Source organism: Cyprinodon tularosa, unplaced genomic scaffold (genome assembly GCF_016077235.1).
Source record: "Cyprinodon tularosa strain WSP-4 unplaced genomic scaffold, ASM1607723v1 ctg298, whole genome shotgun sequence".
NCBI classification, from domain to species: domain Eukaryota; kingdom Metazoa; phylum Chordata; class Actinopteri; order Cyprinodontiformes; family Cyprinodontidae; genus Cyprinodon; species Cyprinodon tularosa.
The window spans coordinates 1,399,550-1,423,966 of NW_024039005.1; the positions used below are offsets into that span (position 1 = coordinate 1,399,550).

The 24,417-nt window shown below is 37.3% G+C and overlaps 1 protein-coding gene across 4 annotated transcripts in view; it reads left to right on the top strand.

Moving 5' to 3' along the window:
• The window catches only part of ano3 (anoctamin 3), a 100,175-nt gene that overhangs the window by 66,307 nt on the left and 9,451 nt on the right, over positions 1-24,417 (top strand). For 3 of the 4 annotated variants that reach the window (XM_038291265.1, XM_038291268.1, XM_038291269.1), the window contains exons 7-16: positions 4,278-4,412; positions 4,958-5,064; positions 6,224-6,279; positions 8,521-8,642; positions 10,267-10,401; positions 10,529-10,625; positions 18,312-18,372; positions 22,731-22,813; positions 22,903-23,043; positions 24,153-24,317. In XM_038291265.1, coding sequence (XP_038147193.1) covers positions 4,278-4,412; positions 4,958-5,064; positions 6,224-6,279; positions 8,521-8,642; positions 10,267-10,401; positions 10,529-10,625; positions 18,312-18,372; positions 22,731-22,813; positions 22,903-23,043; positions 24,153-24,317 — 1,102 coding nt within the window. The remainder of the gene's footprint in view (positions 1-4,277; positions 4,413-4,957; positions 5,065-6,223; positions 6,280-8,520; positions 8,643-10,266; positions 10,402-10,528; positions 10,626-18,311; positions 18,373-22,730; positions 22,814-22,902; positions 23,044-24,152; positions 24,318-24,417) is intronic. The other variant, XM_038291266.1, reaches the window with a different exon arrangement.

A 24,417-nucleotide genomic window follows, 5' to 3' on the forward strand; every position in this document is an offset into this window, starting at 1 on the left:
TAACTGGATGCTGATATTAGAGGATGCTGTTACTATATTAGAGAAAAATGCTCTCTAGGTTATTTGGCCCAAATTAAATCCAGACTAAGGTAAAAGGTTTCACATAAAACATATTAAAACACTAAAGGCATAAAATTCAAGGAATCCATTTATCAGATATTTTAATTAATGTAGCTAATAGCTAACTAGGATAAGTGGGTCCATGACTGATAAGCAAGACGCTCATGCAGAAAACCACTGTTCTGCTATATCTGCAAAAAGAGCCAATAAAAAAATATATGAAAAAATACAGCTTTGGTTTACTTTCAGATGTATACAGTGGTAGCCATTCAAAATGTCCCTACTTTCCTTGGCTGGTCACCTACAATTCTTTTTTAAAGATCAATCTTTGTTTTAAAATATTTTTTCTGTCATGATTTGTGGACATTAAGATCTAAATAGAAGCGCCATCTCCCTGTTATTCATTGAAAGGGTGGAGTCAGGGTAAGAAAATATGCACGTCCAGGGGAAGGAGGGGGTCACTTCAGGGGCTGCAAGTTAGAGACAAATTTGCTGGGAGCTGAAGGGGAGTCTGCTGCCGTTCGGCTGGTGTTTGACCGGGAAGGACCATTTTGAATGGATGCTAATGTAGACTGCCTTCAACTAGAATGTTTTTCTTAATGTATTTTTTATAAAGCTGCAAACACTGTTGCCTAGATTCTGTCCCAATTAACTGGGGATCTTCTCAGCAGGCTGTGATGCAGATTCACAGTAGTGATAAGACATCTGCACATTTCTGTGCACATCCTAAGCTTTATTCTGCTGTTCCACAAAACAGGTTTATTGCAGACTTTTACTCAGTTGTTCCTGACCATGTTTGAACACTTTTCCAGGAGTCCTTGTCAAAGCTTTTGTTACACTTTTCTAGTTGCCATGACCCAGATGACTGAGAATTTGCACAGGCATATAGACGTCCTCAACACCACTTTAATTGCTGCAATCCAGCCCGAACGTTTCATTAAACAGTTTGTGGCTATTTTCTTATTTCCCTATATCATGCATTTTTTATGTAACTGTTATGTAAAATGCATTAACAAGCTTTCAAATTTATTTAAAGAACAGAAACCTACTAAGTAAAAAAACATTTCATTGCTTTAAGCGTTTTGAGAGTAGCGCAATAATGGGATCTTGGCTTTTTCTGGTTGTATGGATTTCCAGGATTGTTGTCCCACAATTCTATTCAGTGTATTTCTATAGCTCCAATTCACATCATGTCATCTCAGGTCACTTTCCAGTTCACCAGATCATCCAGTCAGATTGATTCAAAGTTTTCTATCTAAGGAAAACCAGCTGATTGCATCGACTCATTGACTCTTCAGCAATCCCTCACACTAAGCATGCTTGTAGCGACAGTGGAGAGGAAAAACTCCCTTTGAACAGGAAGAAACCTCCAGTAGAACCAGGCTCAGTGTGAGCGGCCATCTGCTGAGGCCCACTGGGGTTCAAGGAGACAGAAGCAGACATAGAAAAAGAAGCATAGATACAAAAGGCAACTGTCAACCAGCTCACCCTAACCCTATGTCAGAGGATGAAGAGAGCACATCCAGTTAGTCACAGTCAGAGAAAAAAGGCAACTGTAAAAGGCGGCCCTATCCAGAAAACACACAGCCACACTGGAAAATGATCTAGAAATAAGTAAAAATGTCTTAAATTAAGTGTATTTACCCTTAATTTGAGAAGGTAAATGAGATAATTAGATAAAATGCACTTAAAATAAGACAATGCAGTTGTGTTTTCTTATTTTAAGCGTAAATTATCATGTTCCATTGGCAAAATGTCTCATTTACCTCCTCAGTCCAAGAACAAATGCACTTATTTTAAGAAAAAATTACTATTCTAGATTTCAATTTTTTCCAGTGCAGGCAGACGAGCTCCGAGCCAGCTCCCATGTCAGAGGATGAAGAGAGCACATCCAGTTAGTCACAGTCAGAGAAACAGGACTACACTGGAACAAAGGTGTTGATGGCAGCAGCACAGCTGATATTTCTCTCCAGGATGGAGTCACAGCCAAACAGGAACAGACCAGATGAAGCTACTCTGAGGAAAAGCAGAGAGAGCAGAACGTTAGAGATTGAACTAATAGATTCTGCAGAGTGGGAGAATAGAGATAGAATGAAGCAGAATGTTGAAAAAGGGGTCCCTATGTCCTCCAGCAGTCTAAGCCTATAGCAGCAGAACTATAGAGATAGCTCAGGATAACCTGAGCCACTCTAACTAGAAGCTTTATCAAAAAGGAAAATTTTAAGCCTAGCCTTAAAAGTAGACAGGGTGTCTGCCTAAATGACTTATAGATATTAGCATAATAGTAAGAAGCCCTTATTTTCCAATAAACTCATAGGAAATACAAGGTAAGAGCATTCTGCCTATTAATACTGGGTATCCACACAGTATAGATAGGCAGGTGAACAATTTGTTTATTTTCAAGTGGATAATAACAGTAACTAGAGGTTAATAAGGGAGTTTTTCTTGCAACAGGCCAAACCGACACATCAGTTCCCCAGCTGTGTTAACATAACAGTTACATAGCTGTAGCTGTTATGTTAACACAATACTATACACTGAATAAAGTACCATATTTTTAAAAATTTTGGTTAATGATGTTGAATTACTAGAAGTTCAAGTAAAAACCCTCACTGTTCCCAACAACCTCAATCAGTTCTTCTATTCATGCTGATTTTAGCTCAGTCTCTACCTCAGTCAGTTAAATAAAATGCTGCTGCTGTTTTCTTTATCCACTACTGAAAAAATGCCAGCAGCTGTTTATTATTGTTTCTCCAGATGCACAGTATTTATGTTGTGAAAATAGTGTTCTCTACAGTATTTTATTTGCTTTTTTATTTTAACTCTGCCACTAATTCTGTTATTTTATACACTTTTTTTTATTTTTTTATTCTTTATTTCGAACATGCAAGAGTAAAACAATGTTTAAAAACATTGGAGAGAAAAACAACAAACAAGGTACCCTTCTTACACATTACATGTGTGAAAACGAGTAGGAAGAAGAAAAACTTATGTACTCCTACCCCTTTAATTCTTGTTTTTCTTTAATTTACAATATTTATAATTATGTTGCTATATATATCCAAATAAATCCATACCTACCTACACATATACATACACAAATATGTATACACATATACCTTCATACATATATACAAATTAACAAAACAAAAAACACAAACAAAACCTTCTACAATGCTTCTCTATACCTTTTGTAAATCATTTCTTTGTACATTTTTCTGAAAAGGAATATGTTTGGGCATTGCTTTAGGTTCTCATTTAGTTTGTTCCACAATTTAACTCCACAAATTGATAAACATAATCTTTTTCTTGTTGTTCTACATCTATTAGTCTTAAAATTTCCCCTTCCCCTTAAATCGTACCCTCCCTCCCTTTCAGAGAACATCTATGTCGTACTTTGAACATGAATACTGCAATTTGGTATTCTATTAAAATCCTGGTATTTTAGCAATTTAGATTTTAGAAATAATGCGTTTGTATGATCCCGAAATCCGGCGTTGTGAATGATTCTTATTGCTCTTTTTTGCATTATGACTAGTGGCTGTAGGGAGTGTTGATAAGTGTTTCCTCAAACCTCTACACAGTAATTTAAATAAGGTAACAGTAGTGAGCAGTATAGGATGTGAAGTGCTTTGGAATCCAGAATGTTCTGAAATACTTCTGGACAGTTTGGTTTTGATGTGTTTTATAAGAGGCTTCCAGCTAATCTTGTCATCTATGATCACTCCAAGGAATTTATTTTCATGTACTCTTTCTATGTTAACCCCCTCTATCTGTATTTGTGCTTGATGCTCAGACTTACAATTTCCGAATACCATGAATGTAGTTTTACTTAAATTTATTGATAACCTGTTTATGTCAAACCATTGTTTTATTTTCTTTAATTCTGAAATGATTGATTCCAAGAGTTGCTGTAAGCTGTTTTAAGGTCCACATTTGTGTGACCGCTTCTGCTGTAATCTTTTGCTGCTGTAACACCACAATTTCCCCATTGTGCGACAACAAAGGGATTTTCTGTTCTATTCTAAAAAGATTTAAGTAGAAAATAAGTAAGCAGCAGGTTGACCCTACAAATGTGGAATAAAAGGTGTTTTGTGGTGGGGGTGGAGCCATCAAGGTGGCGTGCTGAAGGTTAGCTGCCATCATCCCATAGCGAGGTAAACAATCTGCCTGATAATCTGTCCCATTAATCCTGTTTTCTCAATGCGCTTGTGCAGCAGGTTTCATCTGAGGTGTCAGCAGATGAAAAGCTGGCTTCCCAGAAATCCCATGAAACTGGACAAAGAGGCCCTTCCCGACCTGGAGGAGACGGACTGCTACACGGCTCCTTTCAGCCGGGCACGGATGCATCAGTAAGAGCGCTCTGCGTGCCCTAAACTAAAACCCACCAGCATGATCACAGTTTCACACAATATCAGCAGCCTAGATGTAAATCTGCAAAATATTCACAGATTCTTCTCAGATCTCTTCTTTCTGAATTTAGAAAGCGAGAGACGCAATCTGTGCTTTTATTTTTTAATAGTTTCAGCTCTTAGCCCAGAAACCAGGGCAAGACCAGTTCATCATAAATAAGACATCAAAACCAGCAGCAGCTGCCCATTAAATAATTTCTTACTCATTTGTTTGTGGTATTTTATGTTAAAAGCTTCTTTCTGATGAAAGCGATCATCGTTTCTCAGGAAAGCATTTCCAGCTTTCCATTATTATGCTTGTATATTTTGCTAAGTGGAATATTGATGCAGTACTGAGCACACACTTGACATCATGAATTGTGTTAAAGTGAAGTAACCCCCCCCCCCCCACTGATTATTGACTCATCTCGCCTTACGCCTTTGACGGGACGATGCCCTGCTGCATGATGCCTCACGAAAGGAGCGTGACTTTGTTTTCTTCTCAGTTTCACCATCAACAATAGAGAGACATTCTTCTCAAATTCCACCAGAAGCAGAATAGTTCATCATGTCCTGCAGCGCACCAAGTATGAAGACGGAAAATCAAAGATGGGTAATAAAAAAAAATCATCTACCCTTTATTTGGTTCCACAAATACTAAACAAGAATCCCAACGGTTTGAAAATTCATGGCCAACATTATATTCATATTTAATATATTCTCTTTATTAATTTTAAGCCAATATATGTGTGTGTATACATTAGGAAAACGATCTAGAAATAAGAAAAAATTTCTTCAATTAAGTTTTTTTAACCTTAATTTAAGTAGTTAAATGAGACATTTTGCCAATGGAATGAGAATATTTACTCTTAGAATAAGATAATTGGATAAAATATACTTGAAATAAGACAACACAATTGTGTTTTCTTATTTTAAGTGTATATGGTCTTGCTCCATTGGCAAGATGTCTATTTTACCTCCTTAATTCAAGAAAAAATGCACTTAATTTGAGCAAAAATGACTTATTTAGATTTCCATTTTTTGCAGTGTATATATTTATACACACACACACACATACACTGGAAAAACGATCTACAAATAAGTAAAAATGTCTTAAATTAAGTGTATTTCCCCTTATTTGAGTAGGTAAATGAGATAGTTTGCCAATGAAATGAGTATTTTTACTCTTAAAATTAGATAATTAGATAATATGCACTTGAAATAAGACAATGCAATTGTGTTTTCTTATTTTAACAGTAAATTGTCTTGTTCCATTGGCAAAACGTCTCTTTTACCTCCTCCATCCAAGAACAAATGCACTTAATTTAAGAAATAGTGACTTATCTAGATTTAGATTTTTCCAGTCAAAACAGTTTGGCTTTAGAAGTGGAAAATCTCTTTTAGCTTCCCTCATGTTGCCCCAACTGTCAGCTTTTTCTTTTTTTTTGTCGGAAGAGAACACCTAGAGAAATAAATGCACTCTTTGTCTGTTTTCAGCCAGTAGAGGAATAGCAGGCAGTGCTGTGAATTTATTGACACTAGACTTTGCAATCACTGCAGTTAACTGAAGCAAGGAAAGTGCCACAAGGAGGAAGCACCACCTTACACTCGCTCTAATTTAGATTTTTAGCTTTATAATGTTGTAAATTGCTATAACTCCTTTTAGGGAAATAAAATGTCGGCCTGTCTTTGTTAACGAGTGGAGCTGAATTTTTAATGTATTTTCTCCTGGGAGTGTTTGAAATCATTTGCTTACTCTTACTTTACTGCAGGCATCAACCGCTTACTGGGCAACAACACATACGAGGCGGCATTTCCTCCACATGAGGTGAGCTGATTTTAATCTGAAATTAAAATTTGACGGGTTCAAGTGTCAGGATAGACATAGACATAAGGGTCTCTAAAATATAAGCCGGAGTATTAGGGTCAGGCTAGAGATTTACTTTCTTCTATCCTCGTTATATTACAAATTTTTTCTCGTAATATTACGACTTTATTCTCATTATGTTTTTGGGTTTTTCTCGTAATTTTGTTTTTTCGTAATGTTCCGACTTTCTCCTCGTAATGTTTTTTTTTTTTTGCAATGTTCCAACTTTATCCTCGTAATATTACAACTTTATTCTCGTAATTTTTTTGTTTTGTTTCGTAAAGTTCCCACTTTATTCTCTTAATATTATAACTTTATGCTCATTATGTTTTTTTTTGTCTCGTAAAGTTTCAACTTTATTCTCATAATTTTTTCCGACTTTATTCTCATAATATTACAACTTTATTCTCGTAATGTTACGAATTTATTCTTGTAATATTACATCTTTATCCTCATAATGTTTTTTTATTTTTGTAATATTCTAACTTTATGCCCGTAATGTTTTTTTTTTGTCTCGTAAAGTTTCAGCTTTATTCTCATAATGTTCCAACTTTATTCTCGTAATGTTACAAATTTATTCTTGTAATATTACAACTTTATCCTCGTAATGTGTTTTTTTTTTTTTTTGCAATGTTCCAACTTTATCCTCGTTATATTACAACTTTATTCTCGTAATTGTTTTGTTTTATTTCGTAAAGTTCCCACTTTATTCTCTTAATATTACAACTTTATGCTCATTATGTTTTTTTTTGTCTCGTAAAGTTTCAACTTTATTCTCATAATTTCTTCCGACTTTATTCTCATAATATTACAACTTTATTCTCGTAATGTTACGAATTTATTCTTGTAATATTACATCTTTATCCTCATAATGTTTTTTTATTTTTGTAATATTCTAACTTTATGCCCGTAATGTTTTTTTTTTTGTCTCGTAAAGTTTCAGCTTTATTCTCATAATGTTCCAACTTTATTCTCGTAATGTTACAAATTTATTCTTGTAATATTACAACTTTATCCTCGTAATGTTTTTTTTTTTTTTTTTTTTGCAATGTTCCAACTTTATCCTCGTTATATTACAACTTTATTCTCGTAATTGTTTTGTTTTGTTTCGTAAAGTTCCCACTTTATTCTCTTAATATTACAACTTTATGCTCATTATGTTTTTTTTTTGTCTCGTAAAGTTTCAACCTATTCTCAAAATTTTTTCCGACTTTATTCTCGTAATGTTTTTTTGTTTTTTCAAAATGTTCTGACTTTATTCTCGTAATATTACAACTTTATTCTCGTAATGTTTTTGTTTTTTTTCGTAAAGTTCCGACTTTATTCTCATAATATTACTTTATTACTTTATTCTCGTAATGTTACAAATTTTTTCTCGTAATATTACAACTTTATCCTCGTAATGTTTTGGGGTTTTTCTCGTAATTTTTTTTTTTGTAAGGTTCCAACTTTATTCTCGTAATATTACAACTTTATTCTCGCAATATTACAACTTTATAAACGTTATTTTTTTTTTTTTTTCGTAATATTACAACTTTATTCTCATAATTTTTTTGGTTTGTTTTGTAAAGTTCCGACTTTATTCTCGTAATATTACAACTTTATTCTCGCAATATTACAACTTTATAAACGTAATTTTCCGAATTTATTTTCGTAATATTACAACTTTATTCTCATAATGTGACACTTTCATTCTCATAATAGTACAACTTTATTCTTGTAATTTTTTTGTTTTGTTTCTTAAAGTTCCGACTTTATTCTCGTAATATTACAACTTTATGCTCGTAATGTTTTTTTTTGTCTCGTAAAGTTTCAACTTTATTCTCATAATGTTCCGACTTTATTCTCGTAATATTACAAATTTATTCTTGTAATGTTACGAATTTATTCTTGTAATATTACAACTTTATTCTCGTAATGTTTTTTTTTGTTTTTTTTCATGTTTTGACTTATTCCCGTAATATTACAACTTTATTCTCCTAATGTTACAACATTATTTCAGTAATGTTACAAATTTATTCTCAAAATAAAATATCCCAAAAAATATGTAACCTGTCCCTAATACTCCGTCGTAAAAATAAATAGATCAAATGTAACATTTAAAAAGTGAGCAGGAGATAAAAAATAAATAATAATGATCATTTTCACATGTGAAATGGGACACTGGAAGATTTTTAAATAAAAAATGTTTTGTCTCCTCAGGGCAGTTACAAGAGCAGACATCCAATTAAAACACACGGTGCCCAGAACCACAGGCATCTGCTTTATGAGCGCTGGGCGCGCTGGGGGATGTGGTACAAATACCAGCCTCTGGACCTCATCAGGTAATCACCTTTGAAGCACAGATTCTTAAGGTATTTTAGGATCTACTTAAAAAATCTTTTTGTAATCTCTAATTTAAAAAAGGTGCATAATTCATACTTCAGTTAAATAATGACTTGAATGCAGAAATGTAATTAGCCCCCATCAACAGCGTTTATGTTAGATATAGCAGCATGTGGTATTTAGAACAGGAAAGAGATAAATGAGATATATTAATATCTTCATAATCAGAACTTAACTGAATAAGATACAACAGACTCCACACTAAAGGCCTGGTTATCCTCCTGCAGCAGTGAGTCACAGTGAGATTGTCGCAGATAGTTTTGCCCAATATTGAAGCATAGTCTGCACTATGTTATTCCACACCAAAATGCAATCAGGAACTAGCTGTGGTTCTAGATACGGCCGAGGCGGTGAGGAAAGGGGAGCAAGTTTGTGCGACAGCGGAGGGGCATGAGGGCCAAAAAGAGCGGAGATCCAGGTGAAAAAATGGTCCCGCAATGGGAGGGGGGAATCCCATAGCCTCGTGAGACCATCCTGATCTCGCGAGCTTTAAAGGTTTCACTCGCAGATCAGTCTGGAGACTCTCCGTTAAAGAAAATTTGGAGCCGTTCACCAAACGAACGTCCAATCAGCGTTGGCTTTGAGGCGGGTTGAGGTGTGACGCAACGAGAAGCGCGACAGTTCAGTCTAAAGAACATGGCGGCTTCAGCCGATGAAACTAGCGTTAGCGTGGCTATCGAGCAAGTTTTATGGGAATTACAGAGTATTTCTTCACTGAAAGAAGAGCAAAACACTGCTCTGGAGGCTTTTCTCAGAGGAAAAGATGTTTTTGCTCTTCTCCCGACTGGTTTCGGCAAGAGTTTGATCTATCAATTGGCTCCTCTTCGTCGTCGCTCTGTTAGTACGTCATATGCTTCGTTGAGCTGATTGGTTTTATTTGGCCCGTCTATCACCAACATAGGCCAATCAGCTAACCAGTATTTTCACCCCTTCCCAAAATTACTTCTACGGAAGGTTTCCAGATGGATATACGGAGCAAATCCATCTGGCGGAGTCAGGTTAGGAATCCCATGCTGCAATATGATAATAGTACTATACCAATTGTCTCAGAAAGATTGGACCCAGTATTTGCGGCAGACAAAGAGTTAGATTTCTCAAAACGTTTATTAGCTTCAGTCGAGAGTGCTGGAGAGTCAGAGCCAGGACGTCAGAGATCCCAAGAGGTGCCGAAGGGTTGGAATTATCCAAGTTTATAGAGGAAATTGTTATGGGATGCTGGTGTTTGAAAGCTAAGAGACTAAGATTCAACAGCTCTTCTGGCTTCGTAGTGAACACTGACCTCTAATTGCACCTCAAATGATTTGCTTTACAGGGGTGTAAGTGGGACACATGTGATCTTAGAAACTGTGGCAGCTGTGGTTTGGGAATGAGACACTTATTGATTTGTTTCGCATCACAGTGACCTTTCAGTTCGACAGCTTCTTTAATTCATTAAGCTGCCATCTCAGAGCTAACTAACTACTCCCACAAGGCTGCTCTGAAAGTACACTGCCAAGTTCAATTAAGGCTCAGTGGAGAACATTAGTACTTTTTAATCACTTTCTGCCTTTGTGTTACTCCTAGACGCTACTTTGGAGAGAAAATTGGCCTATATTTTGCGTGGCTGGGCTGGTACACTGGCATGTTAATCCCTGCAGCCCTCGTTGGTGTTTTTGTCTTCCTCTATGGGTTCTTCACCATGGATTCAAGTCAAGTGAGGTCAGTTCACAGTTCAAGCTTAAAATGTCATAAAAATACCTGTTAACTTCTTTATTATACCCAGTGTGAGCTAGCAAAGGTTAGTCATATCTATTGACGTATTTTTTAAAACTCACTGTCCCTTCAGTAAGGAGATCTGTGAGGCCAACACAACCATCATGTGTCCCATGTGTGAGGAAACCTGCAAGCCATGGACGCTGAGTGACAGCTGCATTTTTGCCAAGGTGAGTAATTTCATTCTAACTTCATCAGAGAATATCATGTTTAAGTTCACTAGTTTAGCTTTTTCAGTTCCAGGGCAAAATAGACCTAGCTATTAAATTATTTTGTTGGTTTACCAAAAAACAATTATCATCAGTAAAAAAGATTTTATTTTGTAATTCTACAGAAAATCACTTTCAGAAACTTATTTTCCAATAAATGTTTTTGCAAATTTTCATCAATTTTATTTTCCGACGGTGATTGCTGCTGTATATAAATACAGTCATAGTTAGTTGGTGCTATTAGCAGTGGCGGCTGGTGAAAAATATTTTTGGTGGGGCTGATATAGCCTAGTGTATGTCTCCAACTAATCCGGAATAAGAATTCAAATAAACAATTGGACAATACATACAATTTAACAGTAATGATTTAATTTACTATATAATAACTAACAGTGATGATTTGGGTCACTGTGACGGGGTTCTTTGGCCTCCAAGAATCCAGGCTCAGTCGGGTTACCGGTGTTGGTGATTTATTGTGCTCAAAAACTCAAAACAGGGTGCAAAAGAAACTAAACATATACAGGTGCTGGTCATAAAATTAGAATATCATGAAAAAGTAGATTAATTTCAGTAATTCCATTTAAAAAGTGAAACTTGTATATTATATTCATACATTACATACAAACTCATATATTTCAGATGTTTATTTTGTTTAATTTTGATGATTACAAATGACAACAAATGAAAATCTCAAATTCATCATATCAGAAAATTAGAATATTACTGAAGACCAATAAAAACAAAGGATTTATAGAAATGTTGGCCAACTGAAAAGTATGAACATGAAAAGTATGAGCATGTACAGCACTCAGTATTTAGTTGGGCCTCCTTTGGCCTGTATTACTGCAGCAATGCGGCGTGGCATGGAGTCGATCAGTCTGTGGCACTGCTCAGGTGTTATGATAGCCCAGGTTGCTCTAATAGTGGCTTTTAGCTCTTCTGAATTGTTGGGTCTGGTGTATTGCATCTTCTTCTTCACAATACCCCATAGATTTTCTATGGGGTTAAGGTCAGGAGAGTTTGCTGGCCAATTAAGAACAGGGATACCATGGTCCTTCAACCAGGTACTGGTAGCTTTGGCACTGTGTGCAGGTGCCAAGTCCTGTTGGAAAATGAAATCTGCATCTCCAAAAAGTTGGTCAGCTGCAGGAAGCATGAAGTGCCTAAAACTTCCTGGTATGTGGCTGCGTTGACCCTGGACCTCAGAAAACACAATGGACCAACACCAGCAGATGACATGGCACCCCAAACCATCACTGACTGTGGAAACTTTACACTGGACTTCAAGCAACGTGGATGAAGTGCCTCTCTTCTTTTCCTCCAGACTCTGGGACCTTGATTTCCAAAGGAAATGCAAAATTTACTTTCATCAGAGAACATGACTTTGGACCACTCACCAGCAGTCCAGTCCTGTTTCTCTTTAGCCCAGGCAAGACGCTTCTGACGCTGTCTGTGGTTCAAGAGTGGCTTGACACAAGGAATGCGACAGCAGAAACCCATGTCTTTCATACGTCTGTGTGTGGTGGTTCTTGAAGCACTCACTCCAGCTGCAGTCCACTCTTTGTGAATCTCCCCCACATTTTTGAATGGGTTTTGTTTCACAATCCTCTCCAGGGTGCGGTTATCTCTCTTGCTTGTACACTTTTTTCGACCACATCTTTTCCTTCCCTTCGCCTCTCTATTAATGTGCTTGGACACTGAGCTCTGTGAACAGCCAGCCTCTTTAGCGATGACCTTTTGTGTCTTGCCCTCCTTGTGCAAGGTGTCGATGGTCGTCTTTTGGACAACTGTCAAGTCAGCAGTCTTCCCCATGATTGTGTAGCCTATAGAACTAGACTGAAAGACCATTTAAAGGCTTTTGCAGGTGGTTTGAGTTAATTAGCTGATTAGAGTGTGGCACCAGGGGCCATCAATTTTGAACCTTTTCACAATATTCTAATTTTCTGATATGATGAATTTGAGATTTTCATTTGTTGTCATTTGTAATCATCAAAATTAAACAAAATAAACATCTGAAATATATGAGTTTGTATGTAATGTATGAATATAATATACAAGTTTCACTTTTTAAATGGAATTACTGAAATCAATCTACTTTTTCATGATATTCTAATTTTATGACCAGCACCTGTACAAGATCCTCTGGGCCTCAGCCTCCCTCCAGTTACCAGCAATGTAACAAAGAAACAGAAAACAAAAATTGCCGCTCTTCTTCCCACAGCCCTCATTAAATAGTTTAAGCCACTCACCTCAGGCTCTCTTATTTCTGATTTCTTCTCATGAATCAGTTTTGTCCATATATTACCTCCACAAACAATTGATGTACAAAAACAAATAATTTTTACAACTTAATTCTTTTACACAGATTCATTGACTTATTCAATTACACCAAACTGGGTTTGAACGCAGCAAAGACGCAGCCAGACTGAAGATGACAAGTCCCCGTAGCATAAACACGTACACACCCACACCCCCCACACACCCACACGCACACACACACACACGGCTAACCCCACTGAAATATTAAGTGTGCCCCCTCAATACGCCAGCAGGTAACCAGGAACAGCTTGTGTGTTTTAAGTTCATGGAGCTACTGGGCTCAGCGCGAGTGTATTGGTCCTCACAAGCACAGTATAACAGGAATGTGTGTGTGGCGCGCAAAGTTAGAGAGGTTGTTTTAAGCGACGAGGTGGATTCGTCACAGTCACAATAACCATGACATGAAATGTTCATATCCTACAACAGGGATGTTCTTCTGGCAAACGGGTAGATAAATAAGGATCTCACCGAATTTGGTGGAAGCTGCATCTCGGTCGTTACATTCGCCATCTTCCCTCTAATTGTCTGCACCTGCGCTTGGGTTCAGAAGCCTGTTAAAGCGCAGTATTTTCAGAGCCCCAAGACCATAAAGTTCTGAGACGCTGATTGGCCATTAAGTTCACCTAGCAATAATACATGATTGACAGATTCTCTGCAAATGTGGGTCAGTCTGATCAGCGCCCCCAGAACAGAGACGGTAGGAGTCTGTCTGTGGAAATCCACAAATTAATGACAGTAGATAGGGAAATGTAGTTTATATAATTTGTTTTGCTTATAGGTACACAGTCTAGAGAGTAAAACTGACATTTATGAGTTAATTTCTAAAAATATATTTTACGTTTCTCTCTTCTTATCAGGGGGGGCGGTGCCACAGCGCCCCCTATGGGCCGGCCGCCACTGGCTATTAGTGACATTATCCTCGGCATTTCTTCTACTTCTTGTGTATTTCTTAACAACTCATATACAAAATGTTTAATAAGACTAACTCTTACATTAGAGTTGGCAAATCTAATGCTGAAATATGTGAAAAATCTTTAAGGACATCTAGTCGGAGAACAAAAATAATGTACAAAATTCAAAATATTGAATCTTATTTACACAGATTCTGGTTTCTTTTGGCCACCGGACACTTTACTTTGCTTCCAAATGCAGTGAACTGTCATGATTTTCTTAAGAGATCTGACCCACATGCAGTAAACCACTCAGAGAACCAGTGTAAGAGTTTTAACAGGTTTATTGATAATGTCAGCGGGGGTTGGATTCAGGAAACTCAGTGTGCTAGTGAACCGGAACTGCAAGAGGGAAGGGAAGAATCAGCGGTTAGTTCAAGATCCGTAGGAACTTTGAGTGATGGCTGGAGAGACAGAGAAAATGGGACTCACGTTAGGGGAGAAAACTTTCTTTCCAGAATCCAGTAAGAGACTCGTTGGAGGACGGACAGGTTTAGACTTGGTTGGATCCTGAGGAGCTATTGAGCGGACTGTCACTTGGAAATCCAGGAGGACTTGAACGGAACATGTGGAGGTTAACCCCCTGCTCAGTGTGAGACTCAAACAATCCTTCCAGGGGAAGAAGGCCAACATCCAGCTTGCAGGATGGCTTCCTGCCGAAAAGGCAAAGACAAAAACAAAAAACAAGGTTAGGCTCAGCGAAAACAAAGACTAAGCTAGACTCAGCTAAACTCAGCTTGGCTAGAGTAACCAAAACTAGCAAACACTCTGGCGTCAGGTAGTGACAGTCCACCGCTCAAATAGTCCTCAGTAATGAGCCAACCAGCCACAGGTGTGTGGGAGGACCAACGAGAAGAGGGCACCACCTGGTGGTGGAGGGAGAGAACAACACAAAAACACAACCCACACAAACTGGATTCCTAACATGAACAGGATGGTAAAGGAAGCCAAAATATCTCAGAAACTCCAGTTGCCAACCTTTTTGAGAATAGTTTGAATTGGGCTTTCTCTGCCCTTCCATCAAAAATTTGGATTTGGCTAAATTGTGAAATAACATGAATTTGCAAGGCTTTGATCAGACTTTGGTCAGACATTTTCTCTACCAATGTATTCATGCAAAGCTGCTTAGGGGAGGTGGCACCTATCTCCAGTCATTTAGCAAGCAGTCAGTCCATCACATGGAAACACAAAGAACAAACAACCATGCATAATAACATAGATCTAAGGAGCCTTTTCTAAACACCAAGTAATCCTTCAATTTAGTCTTTGGAGTATGGAAAGAAAGCACCTGGAGGCCATCCATGTATGCAAACATGTGGAGAGCATGCAAACTCCACACAGGAAGACCTTAAAAAAAGAAGAGGAAAAATGGAATACTCCAGACTGGGATTCAAACCCATTACCTTGTTGCTGCAGCGCAACAACAGCTCTTCAGTGCAACCTGGAAAGAGAAAACATTAAAAAACATTTTCATTTTCAAACTTTATATTCTACCGTTTTGCTTAAAAATTCATCCATCTGTCCATCCTTCCATCCCTAAAGTCTAATTTTTCAGATTTTCCATATTTTCAGCCTGCGCTCTGTGGCAACATCAAACATAGATAGGACGCATGTCAAGGTATTTTGATTTAATAGGAATGCAGAATGCTGGTTGGTTGGTTGTAAAACACACAATGAACATTCAGAAGGCACCTCATCCCCACTGCTCAGTGGGGTTGTGGATCTGTGATGAAAGTTACATACAAATCTTTGATTGAAGAGCCTTGACTGTGAACAAACAAGAGGTCATCACTCTTTCCAGCAGGCGGACAGACAGAGAAACGGTTCACTAGGCATAAAATATGATATGATTCAATAAAGGGTCCAATGCTATGAACAGTCTACAGAGAACATCTCTCTCTCTCAGTGCTGCACTCCTGTAAAATATTAAGGACTAGGCTGAGTGCTGTCCTGTTGGCCAAGGGGTGTTGTGTAAAATGTTGATAGCCTGTCTATCCATTGCTCTGCTTCCAGTTATTCAAAAAAGCTTATTTAGTTTAAAGGAAAAAGGGGCTGCTCAGTGGGGCAGTGGGTAGCACTGCTGCCTTGCAGAAATTCCCGGCCCGAGGTCTTTCTGCATGGTGCTGCATGTTTTCCCTGTGCAAGCATGGGTTCTCTCCAGGTGCTCCGGCTTCCTCCCACAGTCCTGTTAGATTAATTGGCTTCTCTAAATCCCCCTTAGGTGTGAGTGAATGGTTGTTTGTCTCTGCATTGACTGCGATGGACTGGAGACCTGTCCAGGGTGGACCCCGCCTCTTGTCCGTAAACAGCTGTAGATAGGCCCCTGTAGACCCCACTGGGGATAAGTGGATCATTATCTATACCTAAAACGAATACATTCACAGTGATTTAATCACTTTAGCTTTAATCAATAAAATTCACTGAGTCTGGGAGCGGCCATTTTTGCCCAAATCTAGTAGCCCCTCCCTCCTGCCATCTTCCAGCAGTGACGTCACGGTGCGGTAAGCCTAGCGCCATTCTCCCCGCTTTACAAGCTAAATCAATGGGAACTACTAGACACATCTGCAATCAACAACAATTATTGAAGATTTCCAGAGGACTTCACCATTGAAATTCACCAGAGCTATAGTGAAACTGACAATGCCCACGTGCATGGCAGCTGGATGCTGGAATACATCGGGTAAAAGTGAAAAAAAAGAGTTATTCCACCTTTCCGATTCCTGATCCTCCACGCACGGGTTGGTCGTTGGATCGCCAACTTGAAGCGCAGTGTTGTATAGTAAAGAAGTAAAAATACTTCACTTCTGTACTTAAGTATAATTGGAGTACTTTATACTTTCTAATAGTATACATTTTTTTGAGAACTTTCACTTTTACTTTACACTACATTTACGAACTTAATTGCATACTTTTACTCCGATACATTTTCAATGTTTGGTTTAGTTACTAAGTAAAACAAAAAAAACAAAAAAAGAGGGAGAGAAACGCAGGTGTTTTGACCCCCCCCCCTACTGACTACAAAGTCATCAACACCAATAGGATACGCCTGTTTCGCAAAGCCAGTCTAAATTTATCCTGCACTTGGTTGTTTATATTATTTTAAGTGAATTTAACCTTCAAAGTTTACCAAAATGTAAAAAAATATCATTCAAACTGCTACTTTTTACTTATACTTTGCACTACATTACTTGAGTACATCTATTTTTACAGTAATTCTTATACTTTAGTACAAGCCGTTTTAGATACTTTAAGACTTTTACTCAAGTAACATTTCAGTCAGTGACTTGGACTTTTACCAAAGTCATATTTTGGAGAGGTACTTATACTTTTACTGGACTCCGAGATTTCAGTACTTTATACAACACTGCTGAAGAGGGAGGATTTAACATCGAACTTCTGGCCAGAGAAAAAACCCGTAATATGTAGCCAACATTTGGAAGAAGAATGTTTTCAAGATGACTTGGATAATAGCGCGTTGTGACAAACACCAGATACAGCACTGGGACTTGATCAACAGCCGATACCGCACCATGACGTCACTAACCAGTAGGTGGCAGTAGTGTTCTTTGACAAACATGGATGCCTCCAGTAAAGAACATTCACATGAAAATTACTCTGAATTAAAAACACTGATCATTTATTGAACAGGATGGAATCATTTCAGATTTAAAGTCATTTTAGATGTTTGAATCTGAATATGAGCGACTTTTCCTTTAACAGAATACCCACAAATCTGAAAATCTGAGAAAATTCAATATCGGAAGCACATTTTAGAGCAACATTTCTACAAAGAAAATAAATTAGCTTTGTTTTTAAATATCTTTCTATTTGTTTTGACACATGGCTTTTTTTAGAAGAGCTGAAACTGAAGTAAAGCACAGTAAAAGAAAATTACTCTGAATTAAAAACACTGATCATTTATTGAACATGATGTAATAATTTCACATTTAAAGAACTTTCAGAAGTTTGTTTTCTGAATTAGGCTGAACTTTTCCTTTAAAAGTGGGATGTTTTACCACCTTATAAAACATCTAAAATAAAGTCTGAATAAAAAAAAACAGTAAAATATAGTAGTACCAAATTGCAAGTAAAAGGTTCATAAAAAATGGATGTAAATTTCTTTAGGAAGCATTTTTATATCTCCCAGTATTCATTTAAAACTAATCAGCTTATTTCTTCAGCTCTGTAATTACGCTTTAGACGGGAACTTGCTGTCCAAACTTTTAGGTAGCCCTGCATAATGATTTTACACAAAGCTTAACTCCACTGCAGGAAATCTGTGGTAAATCACAGATTGTCAGATGGGGTTCAAACTAAACCTGCTTAAACTAGCATCGTCCAAAAGTCAGATTTCACTTGTGTGTGTTTTTATTTGCAGGTAACGCGTCTGTTTGACAACGGCGGCACTGTGTTCTTTGCTATCTTCATGGCTATTTGGGGTAAGTTTGTTGTTCTGATTCAATTTCCTCTCACTTGTATTTCTGCAGCTCTCAGATTTCAGCTTTCCTCCCAAACACATTAACTTTTTCATCTGGGAATTTCATCACGGTAAACACTCTACCTGTGGAAATACAGAAGAGCTTCTCTCTTTAATGTGTTAGTTTGAGGCTAAATCACGGTCAGCTCTCCCTGACTGACTGTCTGCAGCGTCCTGATGTAATTAGTTGTATATTTAGCTGTATCGTTAGAGGAAGGTTATCCTTTTACTGCAGGGTTGCAGAACTGCAAGGGGATACTATTCTGTTGTAGTTTCCTTTTCCCAGAGCTGTATCTTTATTACACAGTCTGTAAGAAACAGTGTGCAGAATCTAATCTTTCTACCAACATTGTAAAAAGAAAAAATCATCATGCCAGTGGAAACAAGCTGCAGGAGAAGATGGGTTATCTCTAGATCCTGCTCAAACTCTCTTTGCTACCTAGAGCAAAGTAGCCGTGCACTTCAGTTCTACTATATATGCATTTGTGAGGTCAACATGAAGCATTTGGTGAGCTTACAGGACTGAGTGCAGGTTTCTAAAATAAAGCTTTCCTCTCTCCTTCTATAAACAGAACTAGGTCATGCTCTATTAAACATATACAGCTTTAGTCTAACAGCAAAGTTTTCCTAAAGAGTCCAATTCTGCAGCTTTTTAAGGCCACAGGTCAGTTACGCTGCGAATGCATACGTTATATTTAGTCATCCATTGTGACCAATTAGTTCAAATAATAAATTAAGACACAAATTAATTATACAGATAGAAAATATAGAAGCATGTCAATATTTAATGCTTATACCTGCACATTTTTTAATATTGATTTTTGCTTACATTTAAATATAGGCAAAAAGAAAATAAGATGATGAGGCTATTTATGGAAATTTTGATACGAAGTGGTTTTCATTTAAATAAATATGTCTGTGGAGCCAATGGAGAACAAATAGATATCTGCTAAAAATATATATATGTATAGCAGAAATGTATGCGATGCACATATTGTAAAATATTGTTTAACTATTTCAGTTCAGATTTCATAAAAATAATTTTTTTCATGCTTACTTCCACATGTGTATATATATATATATTAGTGCTGTCAAACTATTAAAAATTTTAATCGCGATTAATCGCATAATATCAACAGTTAACTCAAGATTAATCGCAAATTAATCGCATATTTTATCTTTTTATTTTATTTGGGTATTTTAAAAAATGCTAATGTGCAATAATGTAAAAAAAACTTGCTTATACAATAAGTTTTTTTAATTATTATTTTTTAAAGCACTTTTCAAAAACTAGAATAAAAATATCCTGGTTTAAATTCCGGCCAATAATTATTCAAAAATTGTAAAAAAAAATTACAAAACTACAGAACAGTAAACAGTACTTCAAAAACTCCATAAAATTTAGTTTTTTCTCAAACATAGGACAAAAATAAAGATGTACTGTTAAAATAAAGTGCACATTCCGTTATGAAATTCAGACTTAATTCAAATAAAATGAAGTTACTCACAAAATAATAAATAAATCAAACGAATTTACAATAACTGGACTTTGCAGTCATCTCAACAACTTAACATTTTACATGTAGAACATTTTCAAAATGCTTTAATATTCCTTTGGTCTGAACAGGAATTGCAGCAGCAGCGCATTCCACATGACTTAGTTTATTTCTTTGTCTTGTTGGCACTAAGCCAGTGAGACGCTCGTTTCTTCTGGACATAGGACTCAGGTTTTGTCAAGACAGCCTTCTGGGATAACTTTAAAATGAAACGTATCATTCAGGATACCTTGTCTGCCGGCCATTTTTGCTCATTCAAAGTACGGGTCTGTTATGCTGCGGTTTCTCCCAAAACTTAGCGTTCCTGAAGCTACGGAAAGCGCTGAGGGTAAAACAAACAGTACAGCGAGCGCTGCGGAAAAATAAAGAACAAAAGCGCACGGTGCGTTTGTTTTGATGCGCGATTAACGTGCGTTAAAAAAACTGTCGGCATTATAGTCTAAAGCAGTTAATGCGTTAATAACGCTTTAAAACTGACAGCCCTAATATATATATATATGCAGTGATTGTGTGAACGAAAACCAAGAGTCCCACATTCTCCTTCGTTGTCCGCACATGTACGTCCTGCGGAGAACTTGCACGGTCATGTTCATCAATGAGAACTAAATTTCAAACCAAGCAAACAGAGACTAGTTCATCCTTAAGACCAAACCTGCAGACCTAATCTGAGCAGAGTGTCTGCAGCTCAATGCAGCGAGGAATGCTCTGATCTTTATATTGGAGAAACCAAACAACCTCTCCACAGATGCATGGCCCAACACAGAAGAGCGCCCTCCTCTGGACAAGACTCTGTGGTACATCTACACCTGATGGACAAAGAACATTCTTTGGAGGACCAGAATGTTCACATTTTGGACAAAGAAGACAGGTGGTTTGAGAGGGGCGTGAAGGAAGCCATCTATGTTAAGAAAGAAAAACCAACCTTTTAAAGTCGTAGGGAAATCATATTTAAATGTCAAATCATTCTGGCTTAAACATGCATATAAATGTAATCTTTATCACACAATAATGTCCCAAAAGTTAGAAAATTTCTTAAAAAAAAAATTCTGTCTTGAAATCTGTTTTTTCTGTTATCTTCTGCAGGCCAGTTAGTTCTCTGTCAGCCTGAACACCTAAATTCAGCCATATATCAACGCTCATCTGTCAATCTAATTTTTTCGGTCATAGCATCTTGATTCATATGTCGAAGCTAATATACGCAACGGTTGAAATCAGAATAATTTCCTCTTATTGTGATCCTATGAATTAACAAATAATATCACTGCCTGCTCTCCTGAGGTCTTTTTGCGCAGGCGGTCTGGAACGTAGCGGGGCGGAGCGGTTACGGAGGATGTGGGATTTTTGAGTAACATTGCACATGCCTACCAGGCCTGCCCAAAAATCGGGCCTCAGAGGGCCGCTGTCCTGCAGGTTTTAGAGGTTTCCTTCCTCCAGCACAGCTGATTTCCATTGATTGCTGATTAAAAGGCTTTTGCTCAAATGCAATCTTCAGAATCGGCTTTGCTGAAGCAGGGAAACCTCTTAAGAACTCAGTCTAAGTACACCATTGCCTTGGTGAAACACGGCGGTGCCGGCATCATGGGGGATGAGGGACCTTCATCAGGGTTTATGGGAAGGTATATGGAACCATATATGGTCCAGAGCATGTGAACTGAGCGGAGTGCCGCGCAATTCCCGCTCCCTGCTCAGGAGGATGTTCGCTTATTCGCTTGGCTGCTCAAAGTTGTGCTAGGACGCTCGGCTCAAAATCCGCTCTGCGCTCACCTTAATTTTCCAGCCGCTACAGTGAAATCGCTCCACGCTCACTCAAATTTGTATTTTTCCTTTATGTAATTCTGGCAGGGCCAGGGGACACACGGCATTTGATTTAATGATGTGACCGATAACTGGCTGTTAAATTATCGCAGCTGTGAGCGTAAAACCTTACTCCTACACTGAGCCTGGTTCTGCTGGAGGTTTCTTCCTGTTCAAAGGGAGTTTTGCCTCTCCACTGTCGCTACAAGCATGCTTAGTGTGAGGGATTGCTGAAGAGTCAATGAGTCGATGCAATCAGCTGGTTTTCCTTAGATAGAAAGCTTTGAATCAATCTGACTGGATGATCTGGTGAACTGGAAAGTGACCTGAGATGACATGATGTGAATTGGAGCTATAGAAATAAACTGAATTTAAATTAAATTACAAGACCTGAAAATTGAGTTAGAAGATGCTTTCTATCCAGTCTAGGGAGGCAGTTGGACTTCTTCACAGTGAGAACATTAGAAAAATTGCAGGAGATGAATTTAGGTCTGAGAATACAGGAAACCATGCAGTGTTTCTGTCACCAAGCTTTTATGAAAGCTTTTTTTGGGACTGTGGAAAAACCCACAAAGACAAAGAGCATTGTTTCTAGAGTGTGAAGCTCCAGTCACAAAAGAGCCCGACACAAAAGAGAAAAGCCTCCAGTCTGAAAGCTTTCATATCAAAGCTTTACCCTATAAAATGAAATACATGCTTGGGTCGAACACTGAGCGACTAAAGCTTTTATACTGCTGCCATTTTTCTTAACTTCTGCACAGAGGCAACGCAGCGTCAGACGGATGACTGTAATCAGTTTCCATAATCGGCCTTGCACATCTCCGCAGCCTGTATTTTACTCAGGATGTCTGATGATGGGCTGTTGGCCTTGAACTGCCTCTTCTGTAAATCCCCATTTGCACACAGTCCTGCTGTCTGCTTCATATCAGAGCAGATCAATAACGTGATAAATTCCCCATTGCCTCTGCAGCAACGGTGTTCCTTGAGTTTTGGAAAAGGAGGAGGGCAGAGCTGACGTATGACTGGGATCTTATCGACTGGGAAGAGGAAGAGGTATGGTTATAAGTATTGTTATAATACCATTAAATGTTTATTTTAAACCAGTTTACTGGATTTGATGTTATTATGTGATGGTTTATCAGGAGGAGCTGAGGCCTCAGTTTGAAGCCAAATACTCCCGGGTGGAGAGAGTCAACCCCATTTCTGGAAAACCCGAGCCCTTCCAGCCCTTCTCAGACAAACTCAGTCGTCTCATGGTTTCTGTGTCTGGGATATTCTTTATGGTAAGCCCTTTGATCTCTGTGTAATCAGCCTGTTTGGGATCTCAGGTCACCTTTTACATGATATTAGTAAAAGTATAATACCTCCACCTGCTGGACAAAGCATAGAATTGAATTACATTAATATCTCCATTCCTTATGTACGGTGGCCCTGGAGGTGCAAACCAACAATACAAGGTCTTTTACAAGTTCCAAAACAAATGATCATTTCAGAAAACAAATTTACATTTAAAAAAAACATTTACAAGTTCCAAATAAATTTATATTTAAAAAAACATTTACAAGTTCCAAATAAATTTATATTTAAAAAAACATTTACAAGTTCCAAATAAATTTACATAAAAAAAAAAAACATTTACAAGTTCCAAATAAATTTATATTTAAAAAAACATTTACAAGTTCCAAATAAATTTACATAAAAAAAAAAACATTTACAAGTTCCAAATAAATTTATATTTAAAAAAACATTTACAAGTTCCAAATAAATTTATATTTAAAAAAACATTTACAAGTTCCAAATAAATTTACATAAAAAAAAAAACATTTACAAGTTCCAAATAAATTTATATTTAAAAAAACATTTACAAGTTCCAAATAAATTTATATTTAAAAAAACATTTACAAGTTCCAAATAAATTTATATTTAAAAAAACATTTACAAGTTCCAAATAAATTTACATTAAAAAAAAAACATTTACAAGTTCCAAATAAATTTACATTTAAAAAAAAAACATTTACAAGTTCCAAAACAAATGATCATTAATTATCACTTGTAAGTGTTTCGAATGTTTTTTATTTGTTTTCTTAAAATGCTATTTGTTTAGAATTTTTAAAAGTGTTTGGTTTATTTTTATTAAATTTTTTTTTCATTTAAATTTGTTTTCTGAAATGATATTTTGTTTTGCAAAAGTTTTTTAGATTTTGTAATGTTGGTTTGCACCTCCCGGCCACCGTACTTCTGTCACATCAACATCTGTTTTATCCACAGTTGTTATTGTTCAGACTATGATGAGCTCTGATACTTTTTTTAAATATGCTTTTTCTTTTCTCACGTTGTTGCCTTCGTTTGCCTCTTTAAGAACATTATTCTTGCCCCCCCCATCATATCTTAGATTTCCCTGGTTCTGACGGCGGTTTTTGCCGTGGTGGTTTTCCGTCTCATTGCGATGGAGAAGTTCGCCTCCTTTAACTGGGACTTTGTCCAGAAGAACTGGCAGTTTGCCACGTCTGGCACTGGCGTCTGCATCAACTTTATGATTATCATGTCTCTCAATGTGGTGGGTGTCTGGACGAGCGGCGTCTGTTTTTGCATTCTGTCCAATAAAATGTCTCATGTTAGCCGGTTGGAAGATTTTTCTGCCTTCTTGTCGTCCCTCA